At 35.6% G+C, this 24,728-nt stretch overlaps 5 protein-coding genes and 1 long non-coding RNA gene across 10 annotated transcripts; 3 read left to right on the top strand and 3 right to left on the bottom strand.

Annotated features, from left to right (window-relative positions):
• Positions 1 to 37: 37 nt before the first annotated feature.
• On the top strand, positions 38 to 1,670 carry tex (THO complex 3 homolog tex). The gene is made up of 2 exons (XM_033464924.2): positions 38 to 499; positions 679 to 1,670. The coding sequence occupies exons 1-2, from the start codon at positions 320 to 322 to the stop codon at positions 1,459 to 1,461; spliced, it is 963 nt and encodes a 320-aa protein (XP_033320815.1). The 5' UTR covers positions 38 to 319; the 3' UTR covers positions 1,462 to 1,670.
• Positions 1,671 to 1,822: 152 nt separating this feature from the next.
• On the top strand, positions 1,823 to 3,985 carry LOC117217367 (uncharacterized). Its single transcript, XM_033464925.2, has 2 exons — positions 1,823 to 2,564; positions 2,638 to 3,985. Exons 1-2 carry the CDS (start codon positions 1,920 to 1,922, stop codon positions 2,719 to 2,721), a joined length of 729 nt encoding a protein of 242 aa, XP_033320816.2. The 5' UTR covers positions 1,823 to 1,919; the 3' UTR covers positions 2,722 to 3,985.
• Tmem131 (Transmembrane protein 131) lies at positions 3,033 to 12,776 on the bottom strand. The gene is made up of 23 exons (XM_033464897.2): positions 12,263 to 12,776; positions 11,442 to 11,506; positions 11,339 to 11,367; positions 10,767 to 10,850; positions 10,573 to 10,696; positions 10,248 to 10,361; positions 10,047 to 10,169; positions 9,794 to 9,957; positions 9,510 to 9,696; positions 9,327 to 9,435; positions 8,989 to 9,248; positions 8,489 to 8,905; positions 8,217 to 8,405; positions 7,919 to 8,147; positions 7,468 to 7,849; positions 7,183 to 7,398; positions 6,930 to 7,069; positions 5,499 to 6,742; positions 5,098 to 5,425; positions 4,588 to 5,015; positions 4,261 to 4,471; positions 4,005 to 4,186; positions 3,033 to 3,901 (listed from the first exon to the last, which is right to left on the bottom strand). The coding sequence occupies exons 1-23, from the start codon at positions 12,354 to 12,356 to the stop codon at positions 3,812 to 3,814; spliced, it is 5,409 nt and encodes a 1,802-aa protein (XP_033320788.2). The 5' UTR covers positions 12,357 to 12,776; the 3' UTR covers positions 3,033 to 3,811.
• Positions 12,777 to 13,390: 614 nt separating this feature from the next.
• LOC117230110 (uncharacterized) lies at positions 13,391 to 14,107 on the bottom strand. The gene is made up of 3 exons (XR_004492711.2): positions 13,981 to 14,107; positions 13,626 to 13,919; positions 13,391 to 13,540 (listed from the first exon to the last, which is right to left on the bottom strand). It is a non-coding gene; the product is annotated as an uncharacterized LOC117230110 (long non-coding RNA).
• A 119-nt stretch (positions 14,108 to 14,226) lies between these two features.
• LOC117230106 (RNA-binding protein 28) lies at positions 14,227 to 24,644 on the top strand. Of its 3 annotated transcripts, none has more exons than XM_033487214.2 (12): positions 14,227 to 14,461; positions 21,108 to 21,174; positions 21,269 to 21,414; positions 21,487 to 21,655; positions 21,728 to 22,116; positions 22,188 to 22,555; positions 22,635 to 22,992; positions 23,054 to 23,222; positions 23,306 to 23,523; positions 23,655 to 23,804; positions 23,880 to 24,260; positions 24,338 to 24,644. In XM_033487214.2, exons 2-12 carry the CDS (start codon positions 21,156 to 21,158, stop codon positions 24,452 to 24,454), a joined length of 2,484 nt encoding a protein of 827 aa, XP_033343105.2. In that variant the 5' UTR covers positions 14,227 to 14,461; positions 21,108 to 21,155; the 3' UTR covers positions 24,455 to 24,644. The 3 variants fall into 3 exon arrangements, with proteins under 3 accessions (XP_033343105.2, XP_033343104.2, XP_076380698.1); XM_033487213.2 differs by lacking the exon at positions 14,227 to 14,461 and adding an exon at positions 19,151 to 19,286; XM_076524583.1 differs by lacking the exon at positions 14,227 to 14,461 and adding an exon at positions 20,732 to 21,000.
• LOC117230105 (coatomer subunit gamma-like) lies at positions 15,550 to 19,732 on the bottom strand. Of its 3 annotated transcripts, none has more exons than XM_033487207.2 (7): positions 19,379 to 19,732; positions 19,087 to 19,149; positions 17,746 to 18,841; positions 17,076 to 17,658; positions 16,673 to 16,992; positions 16,402 to 16,591; positions 15,550 to 16,326 (listed from the first exon to the last, which is right to left on the bottom strand). In XM_033487207.2, exons 2-7 carry the CDS (start codon positions 19,124 to 19,126, stop codon positions 15,943 to 15,945), a joined length of 2,613 nt encoding a protein of 870 aa, XP_033343098.2. In that variant the 5' UTR covers positions 19,127 to 19,149; positions 19,379 to 19,732; the 3' UTR covers positions 15,550 to 15,942. The 3 variants fall into 3 exon arrangements, with proteins under 3 accessions (XP_033343098.2, XP_033343101.2, XP_076380697.1); XM_033487210.2 differs by lacking the exon at positions 19,379 to 19,732 and having other exon boundaries at positions 16,673 to 16,716; positions 16,792 to 16,992; positions 19,087 to 19,268; XM_076524582.1 differs by lacking the exon at positions 19,379 to 19,732 and having other exon boundaries at positions 15,939 to 16,066; positions 16,135 to 16,326; positions 19,087 to 19,268.
• Positions 24,645 to 24,728: the final 84 nt, after the last annotated feature.

Genomic DNA, 24,728 nt, shown 5'->3' with positions numbered 1-24,728 from the left:
AACTTCTTAGTTTCGTCACAAGAGGAGCCACTATTAGTCTAGCAGCAATTGATTCATGCCAGATTACAGTACATATACATATATTATGAAGAAAGCGGCAAGAATCAACTGTTCTAAAATCAATGAATGGACCAAAGATCATCCCCGCAGACTTTTATTATTTCATAACTTTTTAATAATAGAAATCAGTTTAAGTATAAGCATTAATCCATTCGAATATTAAAACTAATGTATTATATCAGATTATCACTGATAATTTCACTACCCAACAGAAGTAATTGGATAAATAAATCATTGAACAGTGATAAACATAACCACAATGTCTGTTTCTCGCGTCGAAGAACTAATCAATTACTTTAAATCCCACAACAAAATCAGGGAACAACAAAGTCATTCTGCAAAAGTGCACAGTGTAGGATGGAGTTGTGATGGAAAACTTTTGGCTTCGGGTTCGTTTGATAAATCTGTATGCATCTTTTCCCTAGGACCGGATCGTTTGGTAAATAAACACAACATCTTTAACTGGCTTGTATTCACTATTTCTATTTTGTTTTTCTCAATTTTAGTGTGATATTTCATCATTTGAGATTCTTATACGCTTATCCATTAGTATACTTGATAATATTTATTCATTTTACAGACAGTTTTAGGGTTATGATTCAAATAAATATGTTGCAGAAACAAGAGACAACATTCAGGGGTCACGGTGGTAGCGTGGATCAGCTTTGCTGGCACGCATTTTATCCAGAATTGTTGTCCACTGCAAGTGGAGACAAAACTGTGCGGATATGGGATACAAGAACACAAAAGTGCACTGCAAATATCAGCACACGAGGAGAAAATATCAACATATCATGGTCTCCTGATGGCAATACAATAGCAGTGGGGAATAAAGAAGATCTGGTTACTTTCATCGATGCACGAGTGATGAGAATTCGTGCAGAAGAACAATTCAATTTTGAAGTAAATGAAATTTCATGGAACAAAGACTCTGATACATTTTACCTCACAAACGGGCAAGGCTGTGTACATATTCTTAGTTATCCAGATTTGGAGTTGTTACATGTAATCAAAGCGCATCCAGGGACTTGCATTTGTATAGAATTTGATCCCACTGGAAGATATTTTGCTACCGGTTCAGCCGATGCATTAGTTTCATTGTGGGATGCAGATGAATTATGCTGTTTAAGGACATTCTCAAGATTAGAATGGCCAGTTAGAACTATATCATTCTCTTACGATGGACAGTTGTTAGCAGCTGCATCTGAGGATCTTGTTATAGACATAGGTGAAGTTGAAACTGGAGAGAAGATTGCAGATATACCCGTGGAAGCAGCAACTTTCACAGTTGCTTGGCATCCGAAACAATATTTATTAGCATATGCATGTGATGATAAAGACACTTATGATAGGAAGCGAGATGCTGGCAGTTTGAAAGTATATGGATTTGCCAATGATTAAATGATTATTAATTTTAGACATTTTTACTAATATATATTACTCTGTATAAAAGCTGATCTGTTTTAGATATTGAAGTCTCCTTGCTCTGAAAAATGGTTTGTTTACTACAATGTTTGCTGTAGTATCTTTTTTATTATCAATAATAAGTGAAGTAAATGAGACAACTTGTATGTAATATTTAAAAAATTACAATTTATATTGAAACATTCTATTGAATTGTATATTGCCTTTTATAGTTGTGCTTGCTACTCATATATTAATTAATAATGTTTACTTAATATATACATACTCCACTGTTGTGACACAGTTTTGCCATGGCAACCAGAAGAAGCATGTACACACAGCATTCATTACTTGATTTTTGTAACTTGGAAATATCTTAGAGTTAGCTTTGTACGAATATTAATTTTTCTTTTCATCTCTATTAGTGCAATTTATTACCTTGTTGCTCAAAAGTAATGGGAACCAATTGTGAGTGTCAATATACATTGATGGTGATGAATGAAATAGTGCAAGAGCAGTTCTCCCAGACAAAGGACAATTTCAATTATGTTCCTAGTATTCATGAAGTGGATGAAGAAGATACTGATGAAGAATATGTTTATGATCAAGATTTCACAACTGCAAACGAAGTTCAACAAGATGCAGACATAGCAGGAAATATGATAGATGATGTTTCGATATATAGTAACGAATCATTCTGCTCTGACGAATCATCCGATGAGACCAATATTACAACAAGAACTTTGAACGGATCTCATATACCTAAAGAAACTGAACATGAGTGTGAAAAGGACTGTAAAGAAAAATGTGAGAGCCCAATACAAGACAGAGAAATTGTAAATTCACGTTGTTGTAGAAGTTCAATGTCTGATGATAAATCTACTATATTGAAAGCAGTCAAATGTAGAAGGAAGAACATGAGTTTCACAGATGAAGAGCTTAGAAAAATTGAATGGGAGAATCAACTCCTTCTGAGTAAGATAATGGCCCAACAAAAACCCAAGGAGAAAATACTTCATGAAAATGTATCACAATCCAAAATTAGCAGTTCAGCGATCAATAGAAAGAAGTTACAGAGAAAAATCGAAAGTGAAAATATAGTAGGTGCCAGTAAAAAGAAGAAGTTAAGTAAAAGGTTGAAATTTATTATGCTAATGTTGTTTACGATTGTAGTTGCTGCTCCAACGACTACAACAAACTAAATCACGTGTTATGAACGCTACAACAAAATCTGGATGCAGGCAGACGATTTTGTAATTTGTAGCAAAGAATTTTTCTACATATTTTACATGAATAAGATTTTATACTTTGATGTGATAAGATTTCTATACTTTATACTAACGGAATATGGTTTTAATCACGATTGTGATATATTTTATTCTTTGTGCCACTGAATAGGATATTGCAATTAAATGACATGCTTTTTGGAAATATGTGAAAATTCATAGGAATATATATTTATAACAAAATTATTGGTTGTAAACGATCTCACTTCTTTAATAGCACATATGTAAAACGAATAATCGGACCTATGTAAAAATAAGACGCACGCGATTAAAACACAGCAATTACCAGTCTTGAAGTGTAGGTACACATTTTTATTTTGTTTTGTATACATCACAACTTTGTAAAATGTTTTGAAAACTTACCGAAGAAATTTCTACAAGTCAAGACTATAAAAATCACAGTTCTCACTCGTTCCAAGTAACTTAATTATTACTTCATTTTGTGTAACACCAAAGACCAACGTTCTCTGAGTATTGTGATCACCTTTTTCTTTATATACGTTTTGTGTAGAAAGTACGACAGAAACGAAGACGGTAGAACCGAGAGGCAAAAGTTCATGAACCAGATACCTTATTTCGCCTTCTGGATTAATCTGTGCTTCAATTGCTGCAAAAAAATCTCACTTCGAATTCAGGTATGCGTTTTTTTCCAGTGCATCGATCGAACTTGAAGTCCCGAGAAATAGAAAAAAAGAAACAAAAATATTAAATGTGCGATCCTTCATCAACAAAAAGAATTTCAATGTATCACATTTAAGCCTCAATTAATAACACAGATTAACAAGTCACAACGTGAAGATTTAACAAGTACAAAGTAATTTTGACCGAAACGAATTATTCGGTGTTATTATGCGAGGTACTATTCAACAAAATATCACAAATCCGCAAAAACCATTGAAGAATAACAAAAACCAGCCAGTAGTTTTTCGTTTTAAGCGTTGTCGATCACCAAAAGTGTCGCTAATAAATACGTTATTACTTCTCGTATTAGAAAAGAAAAAAGTCGTTCAACCAAGTCTACGATATCACAAGGTATAATATCGGGAATTTTGGGAACAAAATTAGTCTTCGTGCTTCTTTTTCCATGATTCGGTGGATGACGGTGTCCATATTGTACTAAGAGAACGAAACGGATCGAAACCAGACCTTTCCTGTAATCATAGTTCAATTAATTAATTACATTTCTTTGATAATAACAAAGTATATCGACAGTATAAACAGATTTTAAGTTTTCACTTGAATGTTTTTTTTTACCTGTGTATCCGGCTCTATCGGCAAAGAGGATAGTTGTGAATTCACAGGTGGGGTAGCTGCCCCCCATGGACCTGCAGCCCATACACCACCTGTATTCACACCCCAAACGCAACTTCTTTCCTCCCCCACTGCAGCCCTTGTGTATAACGGTTCCCAATTTGTTTTAACAGCCATCCAATTGTCTGCAAGTCCAATACAAATATGTTGGTTGCTGAATTGTGATATTAAATTTGTAAAGTTATGACATGTTTCTTACCTCTTAATGTGTCCGCCAGCATCGAAGGTGGCTTCTCAACGGATTTCGATGATTCCAATTGATACCCGCTCGTGTTATCTGATAATAAATTATATACAGGACTATTATCCTCCCATAACTGACATCGCGTATCTTCTTCTGGACTCTCCAGTTCCATTAAGGGTTCGTCTGTCTCTGGAAGATCATCGTACGGCACCAATTCCCGTTCAAACTGAAATTACAGTTAAATTCATAGTAAAAAATGAATTGCATAGCTATGATGTGGTTGCTCGTGATCTATCGAAAGAATGATACAATCTAAAGTAATTCAAATATTTTGTCATTTACCGGCGGTTCTGTGAAAGCATTCATGAAATAGCTATTCGAATGCAGTAACGTGTTCTGTATTTTCAGAGGATCCTGATTAAGTGGCTTCTCCTCAATAGATTGAACACAGAGGGGTGGGGAATTTGATAATATTCTGTATTCGTTCGTGCTTTGCATCAACTCTTGACTCGACTGTTGTTTAGTATAATCTATATCTTTGGTATCGTTGCTGAAGACTGTCGACAGTGTATGCGTGGTCGTTTGTGGTTTGTGTAACTTGTTCAAGCTCGAGAACGGAGAGATGCTCTCTGGACTCCTTGCTACAACGTCGCTAAATCTGGCTCGATTTTCGCCCCAGCAGGATGGGGGTGGAGGTAATGGAGCAGATACTGCACCTAATGTTCGCGACGAGTCTTCTCTTTGGCTAGTGCTTCCATTTAACGATGTTACTGCAAAAGAACATTTGAATATTAAGCTTCAATTACTTCTTCTAGTTAGTGTTATATAGGAATAACATGGAGGATCGAATACCTTTTGCATGTGTTTTTTCCATTCCACGACGTTTCTGAGATCCTTTATCCTTTCTAGGAGGATTCTTGTTTTGTCGAGGTAGCTTGCATGATGACTCAACAGTGCGAGACGAGTGAATATGATGCTTTATAGTTGATCTTGTTGTACTCGTTTTCCACCTATTTGGATTATTATGCCTCTCTTTATCGTACTCGTCATCGTCGCAGTCCCCCTCATAATTATCCCTATAGTCCACACATGGCACAGGCGTAATCGATTGCGGTTTAGTTTTCTTGGTCACCGGCTTTCTTTGTAGCTTCTCAGACTTTCCGCACGGTTGATCAAAGTTCTACAACAGAGAAAACCTTAATAGAAACTTTTCCACGGTGGAGAAAGCTTTTAATAAAAATCAATTGCCGTACTTTGCACGGCGGTGGATCATCTTGAACAGAGCTCTCGGTCGTGGTAGAAGACGTCTCCTCTTCAGAAAGCTGAACACTCCTATGACTGTTATTCGACTCGAATTTCTTGAACGAAACGTGACTATTATTGCTATTCCCAACCGAGTTCTGCTTCCTTTTGCTATCCAGTTTACTGTTCCGGGTATTGCTCAGCAAACCCGTTGTGTCAACTTGAACCTCATGATCCACCAGTTTCGTTTCCTCCTTGATTATCTGATTAGCCTTCCCTTTCCTAGTAGTCACAGGACTCGACTTCATGTATGTGTTCATGCTATACTTTTTCTCTTGCGGTACCTGGATGTCCGGAAACACTGTCTCAGACAGACAATTATCCGTCTGCACTTCTTGCACGTTGTTCTGTTTCCTATTGTTCCTTTTCTTAGCCCCGAGCGCAATATTGTTCATCACATTACTACTGTTATCTAAAGACAACTCGTCACAGCGTTTGAATGACAGCAAGTCCTTCGTCTCGGTGTCCAGTTTGAACCTGCGTTCTTCATCTGCGGACCAGTCCGGAATCTTCAGCCCTTTCTGCGTATTTTCCTTCTCTTTGTACTTCTTCACATTCATCAGCGCCCAATCTGGATACGTGTCCTCTTTCTTTGTTGTTTTCTGCTTCTCTTCGTTTATTAACTTCTCTTTTAAAGGTACAACTGGTGTCGAATGCACTGGTATGTGCGACAGTAATCTTAAATCAAAAGGAGGCTGCATTGGACTCTCTCTAGAGAAGCTAGCTAGAGCCCCTCTTAGCACTCGGTCCGCTTCAAGGAACGAAATAGCGAGGATACAGATTAATAAGATTGACGAGAGGCTCACAGCTGCCCATTGGACTCCATACTCCCACGAGGGTCTTGTTAATGCGGCTCTACAGTCTTCCAAAGAATACGGTGGAAGGGTCGCCAGTAAATTTAGGGTTACCATGCCATTCTCTATATCGTTGTCCGACCCTAAGCTTGTGGATATCACGAGCTTTCTCTCGATTCGCGACAATGTGAAGTCTGGAGTGAAAGCTATTTCTATCTTCTTGGTTGCGTTAGGGTTAAGGCTGAATGGCATGCAGTTTAGTACTTTGAATCCATAACCCTCGCAGCGGAGACCATTTATGAAAAAGTCGTATATTTCTATTGGAAGTTCTCCCGTGTTTCTGGCCATGAATGACCTTTTTACTGTTAGGTTGGGCACAGGATTCCTTTTAAATCGTTCTCCTGTGATTAAGAAGTAAAATATCAGTATAGGTTACCCTGATTGAGACTAAAATTTATTTAAATAATCTTTTTTTACAAATGATCGGAAATGTTTGGAAAACGGTGGTTAGTCATATTGTAGAGAATAAAACTTATTGATGTTGTGTGTTGCTTAAACAGTAGCGCCAAGGTAAAGAAACGTACATACGTTCGCAATCTTTTAGGTGTTTGTCGGCGAGTTCGAAAAGTAAGGGTGTAGTGGAACCTGGTTTTCGGTTTCCAAATCTGAATTGTGCATTTGCCCCTTGACCCATCACACGTAATACCTCCAAAATCGTCATGTTGTTCCTAAAAGAAAAATAATGTCTTTAAACAACAGAATTCGTAGTAATTGACTTAGCTAATTTGTCTTATATCTGTTATAATATTTGCTCTTCGGTGGAAAATAACAAACAGTGTACCTAATGTATAAAAGAGCGGACGATAAAGTAGGAGAGAAGGGAGTGTATGACACTCGTATTGTTTTCGACTCCGAACGTTTCAAGTATAAAGGAATCGATCCAGGTGTTACCGAAACATCCCATTGTTTTTCAAACTGTTCTCTTTCCTCTACATTCTCCTCTAACTTAAACTCCTCCGCAACTGCAGTCCCGCAATCTACGCACGCGAATTTAAATCTGAGAACAGACATAACATTAGATATTTTGTAAATCGACGGTCTTTACAAAAGATTGAAAGCTACATACTTGGCTGGTAACGAATGATACAGCCTCGTTCCTTGCGGATAATTCCAATCCATTACCAACTGTATAAACAAAGGACTGGCACCAGGATTGTACACTTTAATTGATCTGTAAGACGTATTTCCAACTTGCGTTAATGGAAATACCACAACGACTTTATTCTTATTGTTACCGAAACCAGTCAATAGACTGGGCCAATACGGTTTAATGTTCAAGTAAAATTTGTGCCCGCGAACTTCGGTAGTGTCTAGACGCATTGTTATGTTCTCCCATGAACGACCGCCCGTCGAGTTAAGGAAACGCGTATATTTTGTGTTCAACAAATTCAAATCGGAGTCTCTTGTGTGCGATGGGAGAGCCAAAGTGTTTATCCACTGTTTGCCAGCTATAATAGAACGTTGTGTTATTAAACTATTGTAATATCATAAAAAGATTGCATTATTTTAATGCTTACCATTAGTGTCCAACGATAGACCTAAATAACAGTGATGTTTACAAGTCATTGACTGTTCGATCCTAACCGATCCAACATAACTTTCGCCTTTTGTTATAACTGGCATCGATGCCTCCTCCAAGGGAATATACTTTATTCTATTATCCTTGTAAACAGGTGCAAGTCGAGTCACCTGCATGGGTCTTACGAACGTCGAATACACCTTTACTTGTTGTACACAAATCGATCCCTGTATAGAAATACAATTTTACAAACTATTGAGAATTTGTTCATCTTAAAAGATATTTTGATCACTCACAGGGAAACAATCAGTAAAAATAAGTTTCTTCAACGAAAGTCTCCCGTATGCCACTCGCATGTAAACCGGTAAAATAAATCTTTCATAGGTGGTCCTAACAAAAACATCGCCCACAATGGTGTCCTCTTCGACCATTGGAGTTTTCACTTTAATCTTGAAGATCGCTAAGTAACCAGGCTTTATGTATTGCTGTAATTGTGTGAGGAATACTTCTCAATATATAGTTTTTTAAAATACTAAATTTAGATCAAAATATAATGTGATGTTCGTACATTGCCAGTATGACTGCACACAGTTATATTGCGAAGTTCTTTGTCCAGAAAATCGGCTGGGCCCCTATGGCATCCCATGAGCTCCAACACTGCTCCAGGCATATTCACACCCCATCCGTGCAGGTCTATATTAATAGGATTTTGATTTTCCAGAGCAAAAATAGCTTCGCTTTCAGTCCCGCTGCTGACTGTACCAAAATTCATCGTGCCTTCATCGGTTTCCCTTTCTTCTGGAATAATTTTCCTCACTTTTCCATCGTAACTGAGCAATGGAACTTCTGTCACGGATACATTTGAATGAATCAAAATCGACGACTCCATTTTCACATTATCTGTTTTCCTATCTTTGGCAAGTTGTAATGAAAAAATATTAACCTTCTGTTCTGGCTTTATCACCCTTGGAATAAAATTTTTTATCTAAAAAAATTCATGGAAAATAGATTATTTATGTGACAATTTTTCTGAAAGTAAGTGATTTTAGGAGTTTTAGTAATGCTTACCGTGAACAGTGACTTCACATGCGTTGACATTGTGACATTCGTGATAGCTAACGGTAATTTAAATTTATTAACGACGCTAAAATTTCGCGCCTGATTGGATTGAAGAGAGCAATAATGCGTAATTGATGCGTTTACTTCTAGACCACCCTGTAGAACTTGTGCTATCCATGGTATTGTTAGTTTCTGATTAGAACCGCCAGGACCTATTGCTTTAATTACTAGTTTTCCTTTAAAATGTTGTAGCTCTAAACCAGTCTTCCCTAAAAGACAAATATATACCCATAAACATTGTGTGAAAATAACTTGAAACCTACCACATGTGACGTTAAGCCACGTACAGTCATAAATTAGTGCTCCAATCGCAATAGGTATGTCGGTGTCTCCTGGAATTATCGCTTGCTCAAAGTGAAGTTTCAACGCTTTGGACACCGGCGTGCTAATTATATTCTGTGATAAAAATAGTATACCAGTTAGAACGATAATATAAAGATAAACAATTGTAAAATATGAAAAATGTTTACCATAATTTTAATTGGTTTCTTTGCTGAATTCTTCAAAGCAATGGGGTATTGAATGGGCGGCTGTAACGAACCACCCATACCTAAATTGATTACACCAGAGCTTCCACCCCAATGAAGACCAGACCCACTTTTTACTTCGACTTCGACTGTTACAACAAGCACTTCCGAAGTATTGTTTACTTTAAGCCTGTAATTCAAATAGTCAAAAAATAGATGTCCATTTTATCTGAAGAATAGTACAAACAATTTTGTTCAAACATAGAGGACAATGCAAAACTACAGACCTAATATACGTGGTATGATTTTTCTCTGTGTAAGCATTAAAATGTAGTCTTATGATAGGCTTTGTTTGATATGGTGGAATTTCCCATAGCTCACGCGAACCTTCCGCTTCTCCTGATGGTAATTCTAGCTGAAATTCTCCACCGCTACTATATACTTCTAGAACCTTTAAAAATAAAATGAAATACAATTTAAAGATAAGCAAACAAAATAATGAAATAACTGTATTTTAGTAGGGAATATATATGTATATACTTGTAAAGCTTCTGCATGTGGATTGTGCATATATATAAGTGGAGTAAATGTTGCATTTAAAGGTAATTTAACGCCCACTACAGGTCTCAGTCGATAAGGACTACTGACACTTATTCCTTTTACCTGAAACAGTAGATTTTAATATTAGCAAAAGAAACAATCATTGAAGTTATGGAATTAAAGGTGTCTTGAATTAGTTACTTGGTATTTTACAGTTCCATCCGTAGTATGTATAAAAAGATGCGTATCAATGTCGCCTTCTTCTCGACCGAGAAAAACAACATCAAATGTTGTGTTCCCAAGTGGTGGTATTACCTATGCAAATTAAATTATAATAATTATTTGTACTCTTAACATCTCATCATATTCTGCTTTTTAGATTAAATTATTTTGTTTGTACATACATAAATCGCACAAACTATATGATAGTTACATTTTTATTTTTTTGTATTACGGCATAAAGATTTTCAAATCTCTGATCAAATTAACTTGAAGAATTTTATTTTGTATATCAAGTAAGACTTACTTTACTTCGAAAGAACGATGAATGGAAATGTCGTGTATTTCCAGAAATCGATAAAAGATGGATCGTTTTGTTGTGATCTTTATTAAACAAGACCACAGTTTCTTGGTGGGGTATACCAAGTTGTCTATGAAAAAAAAATCCATTGTATGAAGATCTATTTGCAATAGTATAATTACTACTAACAGTCTGCTCACCTTTCTTTGAAGTCCAGAACATGTGGTTGGAAATAAACATGAGACAATGCATCTTGTGCTTTGTCTTCATCAGATGGGGCATCCCTTAAAAGATAGTTAAAAAATTTGAATAAATATGATAGGAATCATTACATGTACTTCTAATAGTGGAAATTGAAAATAGGAAAGGTACAAGAAAAATTAGTATAAGTGACCACAGTTAGTAAAGCAGTGTTTAGAATTCTAAAGCATTGTTCAGATATTGTACTATGATGAGATGATTATATATATAAATGATATTATTATATATATAATGATTAAATTACTGATGCAAATAATAAAGTTTCGTGAACGATTGTTTTATAAGATATTATTATTGTTTGTATTATTAAATTTACAAAAAGAAAAATAATTCTTGAGTTATATTTATTTTTAGTTTTATAAAAAATTGTTTTTATGTATCTGCACATAATCAAATCATCAACATGAGACTACAATAGTATGTATATATGTTTCAAGAGTAAGGAAGGAAATTTGTAATGAAAACCTTTCCTACTTCCACTCACCATTATTTTAATGAGTATTATGCTTACCCAGCCCCATGCACTGTATTGGTAAACTCCTAGAAAATAAATTACTCAATAAAATCATTACTAAATAAGTTTATTTAAATACAAGAAAGGTAATATAACTGACCTTATGCACAGACATAGGTATGTTGTCCAATAGGTATTGAACATCATTGTCATCTTGTACGAATGCTGAAAGGAAGAACATAATTTTCAATTAATTTATTGATAATAATATTGGGATAGTGTAAAAAACAACTGTGGTTCTTAAGTAAAACAGCAAAGTCATTTTTTATAAGACTAATCTATCTAATCTAATCTATCTTTTGCAATATATCAGGCAATGGAAAAGTTTGTGCTAAATTCAAATATAACTTTTATTTATTAAGGCATCAGAATTTTCTAGGAACATTTCTTCATTTAACAAAGTAATTTTATGTGAATGACAGCAGAATTTCTGTTGGAGTTTATCATTGACAGAAAAATTGTCCAAACTTTCTTAAATATCCAATAAACATACAGTGGATAACATTAAGATGTTACATTACACAATGTTGTCACAGAAGTTGCAGATTTCTGTCAGCACAACTAAATGAATACAATCCAACCATATAGAACTATTTAATGGGTAGTTAAGAGAATTAGGAAAAGAAAGTTATGATTCCCTGTATAAATGAAAATGTCTTTATGCGCTAATGACATAGAAAATTGTTGTCACTGTACACAAAAACATCAATATTTTTTTGCCTTGTAGACGTTTAGTAGCCACATAAAATGACAATTTCTTGACCTTTGGAAAATGAGAAACGAAACGTCGAAGCGGAAAAATCCTGATGCACATTAAAAACATCAGACTTTGCGTAAACTAACAATGCACTCGCATCGTTTCGACTGTGTATCGCTGCAGTGGAAGCAAAGAACGTTAAAATAGCGTAAATACGCTCTTACCATTATTGTGTCCATGTAAGGACGGTCGAATTTGTGACGTCAGTTCGAAAAACGTTAACAAGAGGAGGAAATAAAGTACTTTTAACTCGGTCATAATAATCGTTTTCACTGTGTTGTTTGCTGTTTTGTCTTTAGCAGAAATGAAAATCCGCTTTCGGCCATACTTTCGCCACTATCGAATTCTGGAGTATCGATTCTACTTCCGTCCGATTTGAAACCTTTCCACGAGCGAATTTTGTTGTGCGACCAATCTGACGGAGACAGATTATGTCCGCTTCTCGCATCTTTTATTATTATATCGATACACCGTTGATATTCGATGCTCGTCCATTAAATTCGTAGGTCTCTCGTACAGATCGTTTCCTCTTCGAATCGTTGTTCTCTCAATGGACAACTTTCGACGCTTCTGCGTCTATTTTCGTTGAATCAAATTCTTTTAAACTGGCCAAACGATCACTTTGCGACTGAGATTGATTCTCATTACAAAGTGTCCGTTGCTACTTTCATCCTTTCTATATATAAATTATAGTGTACTTTGTAATCACGGAGTTTGTAATGTGTAATGCGTGTATCGATTATGCAGCGTGCAATTAACAATGTTGCAAAATTTAAAAAAATGTTCATTTTGCATTCTATGTACACCTTTGTATTGAAGTTGATAGTTAATGTGTATAGAATTGTTTATGGCAAGTGTATTATTAATTTATTATAGTTCAATTTTATGTAGTTTATCCAATCCTATTGCGTTATCATGGAAAATGTCTGCACTTCATTATTTGTCTTAGTTTCATTATCTATATCAAATTCATAGTTCTTGCTTTATATGATCAATCGGAGGGCAGTAATCAGGGGGCTCGACTCTTAGTAAGTTTTTGGGGCACTGTTTTGACTGCCATCTGAACTAGCTACAAACTTCGACGAACTAAAATTCAATATGGCGGTTTAAAAGCGGTAATTCAAATTTTTGATTCTAGAGCCAAAATATTAAGTACATTTTTTTTAAATAGTTATGTACACCATCGTACAAACTAAAGAAAGCAAAATAATGGTATATATATAACCTAATTTCGAAAAAATGTACTTAATACATTATAACACAGGGGAAAGGAAAATGATCAAAGTTAAAAATTAATATAGGAAACAAAATTTGTTTTTTCCATTTTATAGTGGTATACAGCAAAAAATCCATTTCTAATGAAGTATATACGTACACGTGTTTATTAAATTGATTTATCCGCTCCGACGTCCTCGCTGCTCATGACTTCAATGTCCATGCTGCTATGTTATCGATGATAGAACGGATCAATGTAAAAGAATATTATAGATATAAGAGATTATGGAAAATAAAAATAATATGGCTTACTGCTTATGTCCAATATAGCTGCAAACTGCAGTTCGCTGGTTCGCTTGCGATCAGCTTGGCTTCGCTCATAATGGCGGGAATGCGTCTGCATATGTATGTATTCTGTCTCCGATTCTGTTAGATCGAATTCAGGCGATGATTTGACTAGTATCGAATTGCAAATCAACTCCTCCAACTGTGGTATATCTAGTAACCGATCTATGATGCATCGTTCTCGTATTAAACTTCTTCGTTTTTTGTCAACTGTCTGATCTACAGCTTTCAATAATTCGTCCACTGTCTGTGCGAAGGAATCTGTAAACAATCAAAATTTCATCGATTAGATGCTGACGATCATTTGTAAATATTAACGTACGCTCAAATGCTTATATGATTGCCTGAGAGATATCAAATGGTTCATTCATGGATGTATGCACGTATTTCATTAAGGCTATTTCTAAACCAGGCGCGGACAGATGGGGTGGTTGTACCAAGGGTAGGAGAATAGTGGGATCACTTTGCCGTTGGAGCATGGCGCAATAGTAAGCCGTACGATCACGAACCTCGTCGTCAGTGTCTAACTGACAACGTGACAATGAGACTTACACGTTTGGTAACAATGGACACTGCAGCGCTCTCCAAGAACACGCGATTATAAATGAAACGGATGTATCTGGATGGCTGCTTGGAAGTTGGCCCTTCTTGCCCAAGCAAATGCAAAATGTGAACAGCGAGGGAAATATGTTCGCAGTCTTCGATGAACTCGCAGAGATGTGCTAGACCTGCTTTTAAAACGTGAAGAAAGAATGTGGCTGGCTGGCAAATTGGAAGAAAAAGTGGAAACATACAATTCCTTGGTAAGCTTGACAATTGTGCACAATACATTTCTCATATAGACGTATCATTGTATCCGTAATTCTTGGATTTCTGAAAAGTATGTGAAAATTCTAAAACGGATTTCGCTTCTGACAGATTCGATTAAGGTTATGTCAAGGTTATGTACGCATTCAAAGAATGCAAGCAAATATTCTTTTCAACACAATTTTGTTTATTATTTTATTATTTTTATTTATGTTTATTATATTTATTATCTATTTATAGTAGGTATTATATAATAGTATTTATTAATTTATTATTTATTATCAGCGAAAAAATAAGTAGTCTTTTCAACAATTATCTCACACACATTGTTACCCTTTGACCACTTTCACAATTGCACTATCGACGGTGTTTATAATAATTCTGCGCCTTGTTCAACAAATATACAGTAATAGTCAAAGCTTTAGGAGAATTTAAAAATACTATTTTTATTATTTGCAACTTACGCGGACAATTTTCATTTTGCACAATGATCCATAAAAAGAGGTTTTGGGGACTTTTTAAAAAATATCACATCAATTATTGTTAATTCTTCCTTTTCTTAAAGTCCCATTTGTGATCAGTGAGAGTGAGATACTGTTTTTCGAAGAAAGTTTTAGTTATTTTAAAAGTATTCTATTTTTGTTCATTTGAAGCATGATTGACAAAACGAAATTACAGAAATATTATGTGCGTGCTAAAAGATCTTTGCCTTTATCGTACGATACTTTTGTGCAGGAAGTTTCTGCTTTATCATATTATCAATGAAAACAATCTAGCTTGAATAACTAATTTTCATATATGACAATTTTTTTTTCATACGTTTTCAACATGATAAACGCATAAAAAATTTTTCATGCGATTTTATACTGTAATATGGGATTTGTTGATAATAGGATGTTTTTCTACTATAAACAATATCAAAAAGTTGACGATGACCTTCACGTCAATACATCCATTTTGCAAAATATTCCGGGTACTAATATGATCGATTTTTTTCCATTTGATCACGTGCGCTTGAATTGCACAATAGCTTGATGTGTATGTTAATTACACAATAAAGGTGTACACAAAACAAATGCAAGCGTTTCTTAAAAAAACAGTCTTTTTTTCCTTTTTTACAGATGAAATATGTACAGATTTAATGTGTGTCACGTAATAAAGTAACATGACGAAATACATTCATTTTAATGTTGGATTGATTATAAGATACAGCGGGTCATACAACAAAACATCTCCCTATGTACGCATACGTAATTAAATAATGAAGATCTTAACGGACTCAGTTAAAATATAGTTTTATAATTAAATGTAGAAATAGAAACTGCTAATAATAGCTCCGTGTTTTTTTGTTAATGTAATCTTATTCTTATAATACTAAAAATATCGAAATGATGATGAGTGATGACATAGATTATCGTTATATGCATATATGTAGACTCGCTGACTCCGAAGTATGATGAAACACTTAGGTTTCGAATTATTCTACAGAAGAAATGATTAATTCTGCAACGTCCGGATCTGAACATAGAACCGTTAATTGCATTGTCACTTGAGTGCCGGATAATGCTAATCTTGCACGTGCAAGAATTTCTTTATCACCTCTGAAATAACCACCCAATAACAGATTGTGCGTAGTGGCGCCCGATTGAATTTGATTCGTTCGGTCTACCTGATCCAGGCCCAAAAATTCAGTGAGAATTTGAACGGCTCTCCCCAAGCTAGATGCAGATGCTAAAGCAAACGTTTCCTCCAATTTGGTGTATCCCTGTGCAGTGCCTGCTGCCCATGCAGTATTGAAATCTATACCCGGCTCTGACAATCCTCGAATTTGATCAGCTAGTGGCAACTCTACGATGTCCAACTAGAAACAAGCGAATACGCTCAAATATTGACTATTTGTTTTTTCTTTCCTAGTAGAAAGAGTAGAATGGCACACCATATACTCGTCCTTATATGGTGGAAGTCCCCCTCTGATAGGATGAAAGTCATAAGCCGTAAATCGCAGAGATGCGGGAAGTGTTGTGATGCTAGTTTGAAGATCTTTTGGATATTTTAATACTGTGTACGTTGCTTCTGGTTCATAATAACGTAGAGTTGGACACGGAATTTCGCAGACAACCGTATAACTAAAATCAATAGAATATTGTCACATCGAAAATGTTTTCTGTACTTTGTTATTCGAGTAAAGTATACAAAAATGTAATTACCCCTCATGAAGTAGCAAAAGATCTACCCTTACATCTTCTAAACACTGATGGGGAAGCGTATTTATACAAATGAATTCTAAAACAACAAGATCCGAAAATGTATGCTTGAAGCACTTTACTTGGTATTCTGTCTCCGATTCTGTTAGATCGAATTCAGGCGATGATTTGACTAGTATCGAATTGCATATTAACACCTCCAACTGTGGTATATCTAGTAACCGATCTATGACGCATCGTTCTCGTATTAAACTTCTTCGTTTTTTGTCAACTATCTGATCTACAGCTTTCAATAATTCGTCCACTGTCTGTGCCGAAGGAATCTGTAAACAATCAAAATTTCATCGATTAGATGCTGACGATCATTTGTAAATATTAACGTACGCTGAAATGCTTATATGATTACCTGAGAAATATCGAATGGTTCATTCATGGATGTATGCACGTATTTCATTAAGGCTATTTCTAAACCAGGCACGGACAGATGGGGAGGTTGTACCAAGTGTAGGAGAATAGTGGGATCACTTTGCTGTTGGAGTATGGCGCAATAGTAAGCCGCACGATCACGAACCTCGTCATCAGAGTCTAACTGACAACGTGACAATAAGACTAACACGTTTGGTAACAATGGAGGACACGCAGCAGCGAAACGTGCCAATGCGGTGACTGCAGCTGCTCGAACGCTGGCGCTCTCCAGGATCACGCGATTATAAATGAAACGGATGTATCTGGATGGCTGCTTGGAAGTTGGTCCTTCTTGCCCTAGCAAATGCAAAATGCGGACAGCGAGGGAAATATGTTCGCAGTCTTCGATGAACTCACAGAGATGTGCCAGACCTGCTTCCTTTGCCTCGGCGTTTGCTTCCATAACAGCAATTATTGTGTCCGCGATTGCTGCCTTGTATTCAAGGCCTCCCTCGTCTCTTAACATAGCAGACAGAAAATTCATAAGAACCACATGCTTGCGGGGGAACTTCTGACATAAAGCCCTACAAAAATTCAAATGAAGAATGAAATCGAATGAGATTCCTTATACCTCATCGAATTAAAGAGGAACGTGTTCATTGGTTACTAACCTTATGGCTTGAACAACTACGACCTTAAATTCATCCGAGATTTCGGATACGAAAGTAGCAATTTGTTTCATTAATCGATCTACCGAACTTTCTGCACCAGTTTTTAAAAGAGTGGTGATTGCTAGCGTAGCAATCGACCTGTTAGAATCTGTGATCAAATTTTCTAAGTCCAGGTTACAAGCTGTGACTTCCGCTGGGTGGAGCATTGTAACCTTATTCAGCGTTCTAACTGCTGCAAATCTTAAAGCTGGTTTAGGCGATCCGCAGAACAGTTGAAGAACACTAATGGCTGGAGCTATTTCCCTAGAAACGGCTCTGGTGAGGTTCACCAATCCATGCGCCGCCTCGTACACCACCATTTCCGATTTTTGTCGCAAACAGCATTCCAGGAAACTTACTAATTCTTCGCTTCCGTCCAGTATTTTACATGCCATTCTAATCAACATACAAACAGCATAAGGACTCTTTGGACTGGTTCTCATAAGTTTTGCAACTAACTTAACTACCGCATGTTTATCAGATTTTCGAGCTTGATATAAAACACCTAGAGCATGATACTGAACCATTACATTGTTGGAGTTTAATGCTTCTTGGGCTTCGTTTGCCCATCTGCGTGCCACATCTTCAGATACATTGGTCAAATGTAATGAGGAAACCAAGGCTGCGCTAGAAACTACAGGGGAACGATCTACGATAGCTTGCTTCATATATCGTTCAATAGCTGCTAACATTCCAACGTCTGTGATGGTACATAAAGCTCTTATGGCTGCAGCTCTATACAAATCTTCTTTTCCAGTCATATCTTTTGTTAGACTAGAGGTCACTATGATCACATCTTCCACCAAAGAACTGAGTTCTTTGATACCTAGATACACCAAACGTCTTAGCATAACATCCTTGGATTGAAACAATTTGGTCATAGCAAAAAACGCTTCTGTGGCCTCCATTGTCCCTAACTGTTCTCCTTGATTCAACAGGTACAATAGTTTTGTAAGAATGTGCGCGCATTTTATTGGATTAACTGGTGTATTATTAAAGGTACGTGCTTCCTGGAGAACAGTTGTCTTCTCCAAATTTTGGAAAGGATTCCCTCCACCTAAAAAAAAAGATTACGTTAAGTAAAACATAATAAAATCGACCATCTGAATGTCACTCGGGTAAGAGATACAGATGGAAAGATTTCAGTGAAGGAATACTACTGTTTCTTCGAACTTTTACGAAAAAGACGTCTCAACCTGTTCGGTAGGAACTGTCACAAGGATGTGGCTGACCCGTTTAGTTTCGATTACAACTTAAAATTGACATTAATAAGAGAGGTAAAGTACGTATGTTCATAGTTACCATCTTCCTCCTCCTTCTTATCCCGTTTAAATGTATTCATTTTACAAAACCACAGCCAAGAAACTGAAAAATAGGATAAACGTCAACTTAACTCTTTTATGTCGGAATGGTTGGAACCATTGCGCATCATTGTGTATATTGTGCATGAGATGAGAACACTGTTGTGTCTACGGTGGCGAGATATTGCAACTAAAAAGCCAGTATGTATATATATGTACTTTTGACTGCATTACAATTTTCTACATTACCTAACTTCGGTAACACGGTATTTAATTGAAAGTTATCCACTTACACCGTGAAGTTATTACAGAAGGATTATTACATAGTTAGAACGCTCCAAGCTCCAAACCTGAGACAGAAAAATACATAAGATGCAATGTCTGTCAGGTCTGTATAACAGCCGTCTTTTACACGGCTGTTCGCGTTTGATGGATAGCGACTATACGTGTAATTCAATGGGAGTGTTCATATGGCAATTCTCGCAAGTCCCATTTGAATCTAACTTCAAATACAGTGTATTGAACGTGAATCGCGACTCACAAATCGCCATGTAAAAGAGGTCTAAGCGTACAACTAGAATTGAGTTTAAATAAGGGAGAATTTTCTACATTTTATTACAGGTGGCACATTTGTTTGGCATAACCAGAATTAAATAAACCGCCATATTGAATTTTAGTCGAGTCCCCCTGATAGTACAACCACATTTCACCAAATGCGCATGCGGGTGGGCAGCCATTTGAATTTTAGTTCGTCAAAGTTTGTAGCTAACTCAGGTGGCAGTAAAAAATGTGCCACCAATTTTTCCTACAAAGTTGACGCCCTCTGGTAATAATGGGCTTGATTTAGATTTGACGGCAAATTTAAAATGTATGTTGAAAAAATCAATAATAATTAATTAACTGAATAATAATTAACTGATCAATATCAGTAATAAGGGGTAGTAAAATGAGAAAATTGTTTATATTTTCCTTCATCTATTTGAGACAAAATTTTAAAATGTCTTTTGTATTTTTCTACAAAGCACATAATACACATACATATTTAAAGTATTTATCCCAGCCATATCTCACCTTAGTAAACAATTCTGTGTGTGCATCACCATAGTGAGCATTATTATCCCCACCATTTTAATGCGCATCAAGACCCGGGCAGTTGCTTCAGAAGGAGAACGGGAGATGATCGAGAGAGACAGACGAATCCAGCGGGCTCTATGTGTGTGTCTACACGGACGAGAAATCTAGGACGTCTCACTTTACCGTGCTTGCGGTTTCACTCTTTTCGCGCATCCATACATCTGGCGCTCCATCTGAAACACGTGGCGGGATATTCGTCTTGTACTTTTCGCCCAGTAGGATTCTCGACCACATAGTCCAACATATTTACTAACGTCTTGAAACGGCGATCATTTTTACAATTATTAACATTTTCAAAGATCCGTAAGCTACATTTTAAATAATACTTTCTAGTTTTTCTATCCCCTTAGAAAGACTACACATTCATTGTAGACTACACAATTGAAGTTGAAGTTGAAAATAATGTTGACATAACCTTTACATAATCCTGACATAACGCTGACAAATTTGTCAGGGTTATGTCAAAGTTATGTCAGGATTATTTTCAACTTCAACTTCAATTTGAATTTCAGTTTCAATTTGTGACTTGTTTTGCTTGTGGTTGGGCTGATATCGTACTCTCTTGCTCACTCGCCACTTCCTCTGGCAGCACTGTTTAGCTGTGAACCGTCAACCAATCAGATTTCTCTACCTGATTCATGCTATTAAGCTGGTTGTCCCCGCTTCGCTCACTATGGTGTAAATAGCTGCGGCCTGGTAGTGTGCTGGAGGTGAGGTGTGCGTCATCTAGACAAGTAGTACACGCGGTCACCATTGATCAACATAACCTCAAGTTAAACAAGTATAACTTGCACCATGTGAATTTATTAAATAATTTGCATTTTATAAAGATTTATCTACCATTATATATAGTATATTCTATATAATATTGGAATATATTTATTACAGTAAATAATTAGACATTCTACTGCATTATTGTAAAAGTATTGGTTCAATATGCGGAATACAAAGTATAGTAAGTAATAACATCATGTTTATATCAACTTTTAAGTTTTGAATAAAGTTATTAATTACAATATTCTAATTTACGTTTATTCCTAATTCGACAGCGAATAAAGGCGACAAAAAGAAACTTTCTTGGATTTATCGAAAGAAAATAAAGACACAGAAAGCTAGTAGATCAGTACAGAGCTCAAGTGACAATGCAAATGACAATAAAAAGCCCAGAATTATTATTCGTAATCTCTCGTTTAAGGTGAGTATACTCTATGATGACGGATTATAAAAACCGAAATGAGATTAAAACATATTTATATTTTACTGACAGGCAACAACAGAGGATATTAAAACGTTGTATGAGCCATTTGGTCAGATAGAAGAAATAAATTTTCCAAAACGTGCTGATGGTTCACCTGTGGGATGCTGCTTTGTTCAGTTTAAACAATTAAAAGATGCATCAAAGGCAATATTTAACACAAATAAAAAGGAATTCCTTGGTAATAAAATATTCTTATAGTCTCTGTAATATTATTTATCAATTGCATTAAGTTAGAAAAATTTTATTTCAGGCAGAGTAATAAACAGTAGTTGGGCTATTTCAAAGTCTAAATACTGTGAAAAGTTAAAAAAGGATGCTGCAGAAAATGTAGATGAAGCAGTGAATCAAGATGAGGAAGATAACCAAAATAACGAAGTCAATGTAAGGAAAGAATTTAATCTAGGTGAAGATTTTGATCTAGGTGAAGATGATCAAGAAGCAGAAGAAGATTATCAAGATGAAGAAGGTGATCAAGAAGCAGAGGAAGTAAAACAGGAAGAATTGAAGCCAATAAAGAAAGAAAAAGATCTTTCTAAAAAAGAGGAAACAGTACAGATAAGGAACGAACGTAGAAAGTTAGCGAAGGAAAAAAACAGGAAGAGAAGAGCAAGGATAGTAATAAGAAATTTATCATTTGAGGTAAGGGAAAGTTTTCAAATAATTACATTTTCTTTAGTTTCGTTAATACAGCGTGGTTTAATTCATTTCAGGCCACTGAGAAACATCTAAGAAAATATTTTTCTCAGTATGGAGCAATAGAAGATGTAAACATCTTAAAACGAAATGATGGAAAAAACGTTGGCTGTGCATTCTTGCAATTTGAGCTTGTGCAAAGTGCAGCGAAAGCTATACATTATGCAAATCTGCAACCGCTTCTTAATAGACTCATGGTGGTTGATTGGGCAGTTCCTAAAAATAAATTTGCCATAAATGATAATAACATAGACGAAAATCAAGGAAAGGTGGAAGTTGAGGAAGGTAATGGAGAAAAATTGAAGGTTGAGAAAGATAGCCACACTAAAGACACACCTGCTGCAGAAACTGCAGAGAAATCAAATTCAAGTGAAGAAGTAAGTAGGTGAGTAATATACTTAGTAATATTAAATTTGATTAATATTTTCTCTAAAATATAGATTTATGGAAATTTCATTTAACAGCAATAGAGAACATGTAGAGGCTTCATCAGAATCAGATCAATCTGACAACGATGATGAAGAGGTAAACACTGAACTAGAAAATAAGGACGAAACCATTGATGAGGAATTACCTGAAGATGACAAAGAAGATATAAAAGAAATAGAGAAAGAAAATGATGTGGAAGAACAAAAACGGCCACGTTATGAGTCGCATGACGTTTCTGAGGGAAAGACGATCTTTTTAAAAAACGTGCCATTCTCTGTGAAGAACGAGCAATTAAAGGAATTCATGCAACAATTTGGACCCGTTTATTATGCTCTCGTGTGCATAGATCCACTTACTGAATACTCAAAGGGCACCGCATTTGTTAAATTTAAGGTAGATATTCACTTCTTACATTTAGTATATTATGGGACTTTTACTGTAAAATTGATTGCAGAACATTGAAGATGCTGAGAAGTGTTTGGCCGCAGGAACGGGTTTGGAAATAGATGATCAGATAATGGAAGCGCAAAGAGCGATAGACAGAAACGAGATTGAAAGTAAAGCGAAGTCGAAGCAACTGAAATATAAAGATACTCGGAATCTGTACCTTGTGAAAGAAGGCGGTATTGCTTACAAGAATTTTAATCTACACTGTTTTTATACTTTCTTAAAGACATTTGTACTATATAATTAATTTATTATTTAGTTATAATGGCAGGGAGTGCAGCTGCCAGTGGAGTTTCGGCAACAGATATGGCGAAACGATTGCAAATGGAGCAATGGAAGTCACAGATATTGCGCAATTTACACATGTTCGTGTCTAGAAGTAGGCTCATCATTCATAATCTACCATCTACATTAGACGATGCAAAACTTAGAAAAATCGCTGAACGTTATGCACCTACAGGAGCAATCGTTAGAGAGGTATCTTTAAATTCAAGTGTATTGCACAAAGTGTCTCAACTAACTTGAATATGTCTTTGGTCAAATTACGTAGGATACTTTTTACATGAGCAATTGCTATGAAATAGAAATGATTAAACTAATTGTTTTAGGCACGGGTCATGCGAGATCTCAGAAATGTCGACATGAAAGGAGTAGGCAAGTCCAAAGAACATGGATTCATTTCGTTTACAAGACACGAGGATGCACTCGAAGCATTGAGAAATATAAACAATAATCCAAAGATCTTTAATCCGAAGAGAGTATGTATTTTTGCTTTAAATTTATTACATACTTTCTATGAATTTTAATTTATAACGCTTTGATTATTTCTGTAGCGACCGATAGTATCCTTTTCAATAGAAAATCGAGTTATGCTGAATGCTAGACAGAAGAGAACTGAAAAGAGTCGTGAAAACAATCCTACTTGGCCAGGAAACAAAGCAAAAAGGAAAGGAGAAGAAACGAACGAGGGACCTCTGTTGAAGAAATCCAAATTCGGAAATTCGAGTAAAATCGAGAATAATGAGCCAAGAAAAAAACCATTTGTAGGAATGGTTGCTAAGCCTGGTGAAAATAAAATGCGATCGAAGTTCAAATTAAAAAATCAAGCTGCAGTACATCATCAGTCAGTGAAAAAAGAGAAAAAATTGAAAAAGTCTTCTCAAAAATTGAAAGAGAAACGAAGAAATAGAAGAGAAAATAAAAACGAAGTAAAAGTTAGTATTCTTAATTTATAATGCACATTTTATTGTTATTTTTTTACTAGTATTTTAATTTTGTATCTTCTTTACAGTCAAAACAGAAGATGAAAGTAAAAGCCGCAGATATGAATTTGGATAGACTTGTAAATAATTATAAAAATAAATTAAAGTCGATAGAATTAAAGAAGTCCAAGTGGTACGAATCATAAATATATGGTAAAAAACATTGGAACTGACATAATCTTCTTTCAAATTGTAAAAATAATAATATGAAGTCAAGGATGTAATTAGAAATATATGCCAGTATCTTACATCTTAATTTTTAATAATCCCGAAATGTATATGACTTATTATACATTAAAGATGGAATTGCATTAAAACTGATCACATTCTGTAAAACGTGTTTATATTTACCGATGATCACGTGGTACGCTGCAAACTCTCAAATCGCTAACGATTGGAGCATCTACGACCAATGGAAAT

This window comes from Megalopta genalis, chromosome 9, assembly GCF_051020955.1.
Source record: "Megalopta genalis isolate 19385.01 chromosome 9, iyMegGena1_principal, whole genome shotgun sequence".
NCBI lineage: Eukaryota > Metazoa > Arthropoda > Insecta > Hymenoptera > Halictidae > Megalopta > Megalopta genalis.
The sequence above is the reverse complement of the archived record's forward strand: the minus strand, read 5'-3'. Positions and strand labels throughout refer to the sequence as shown.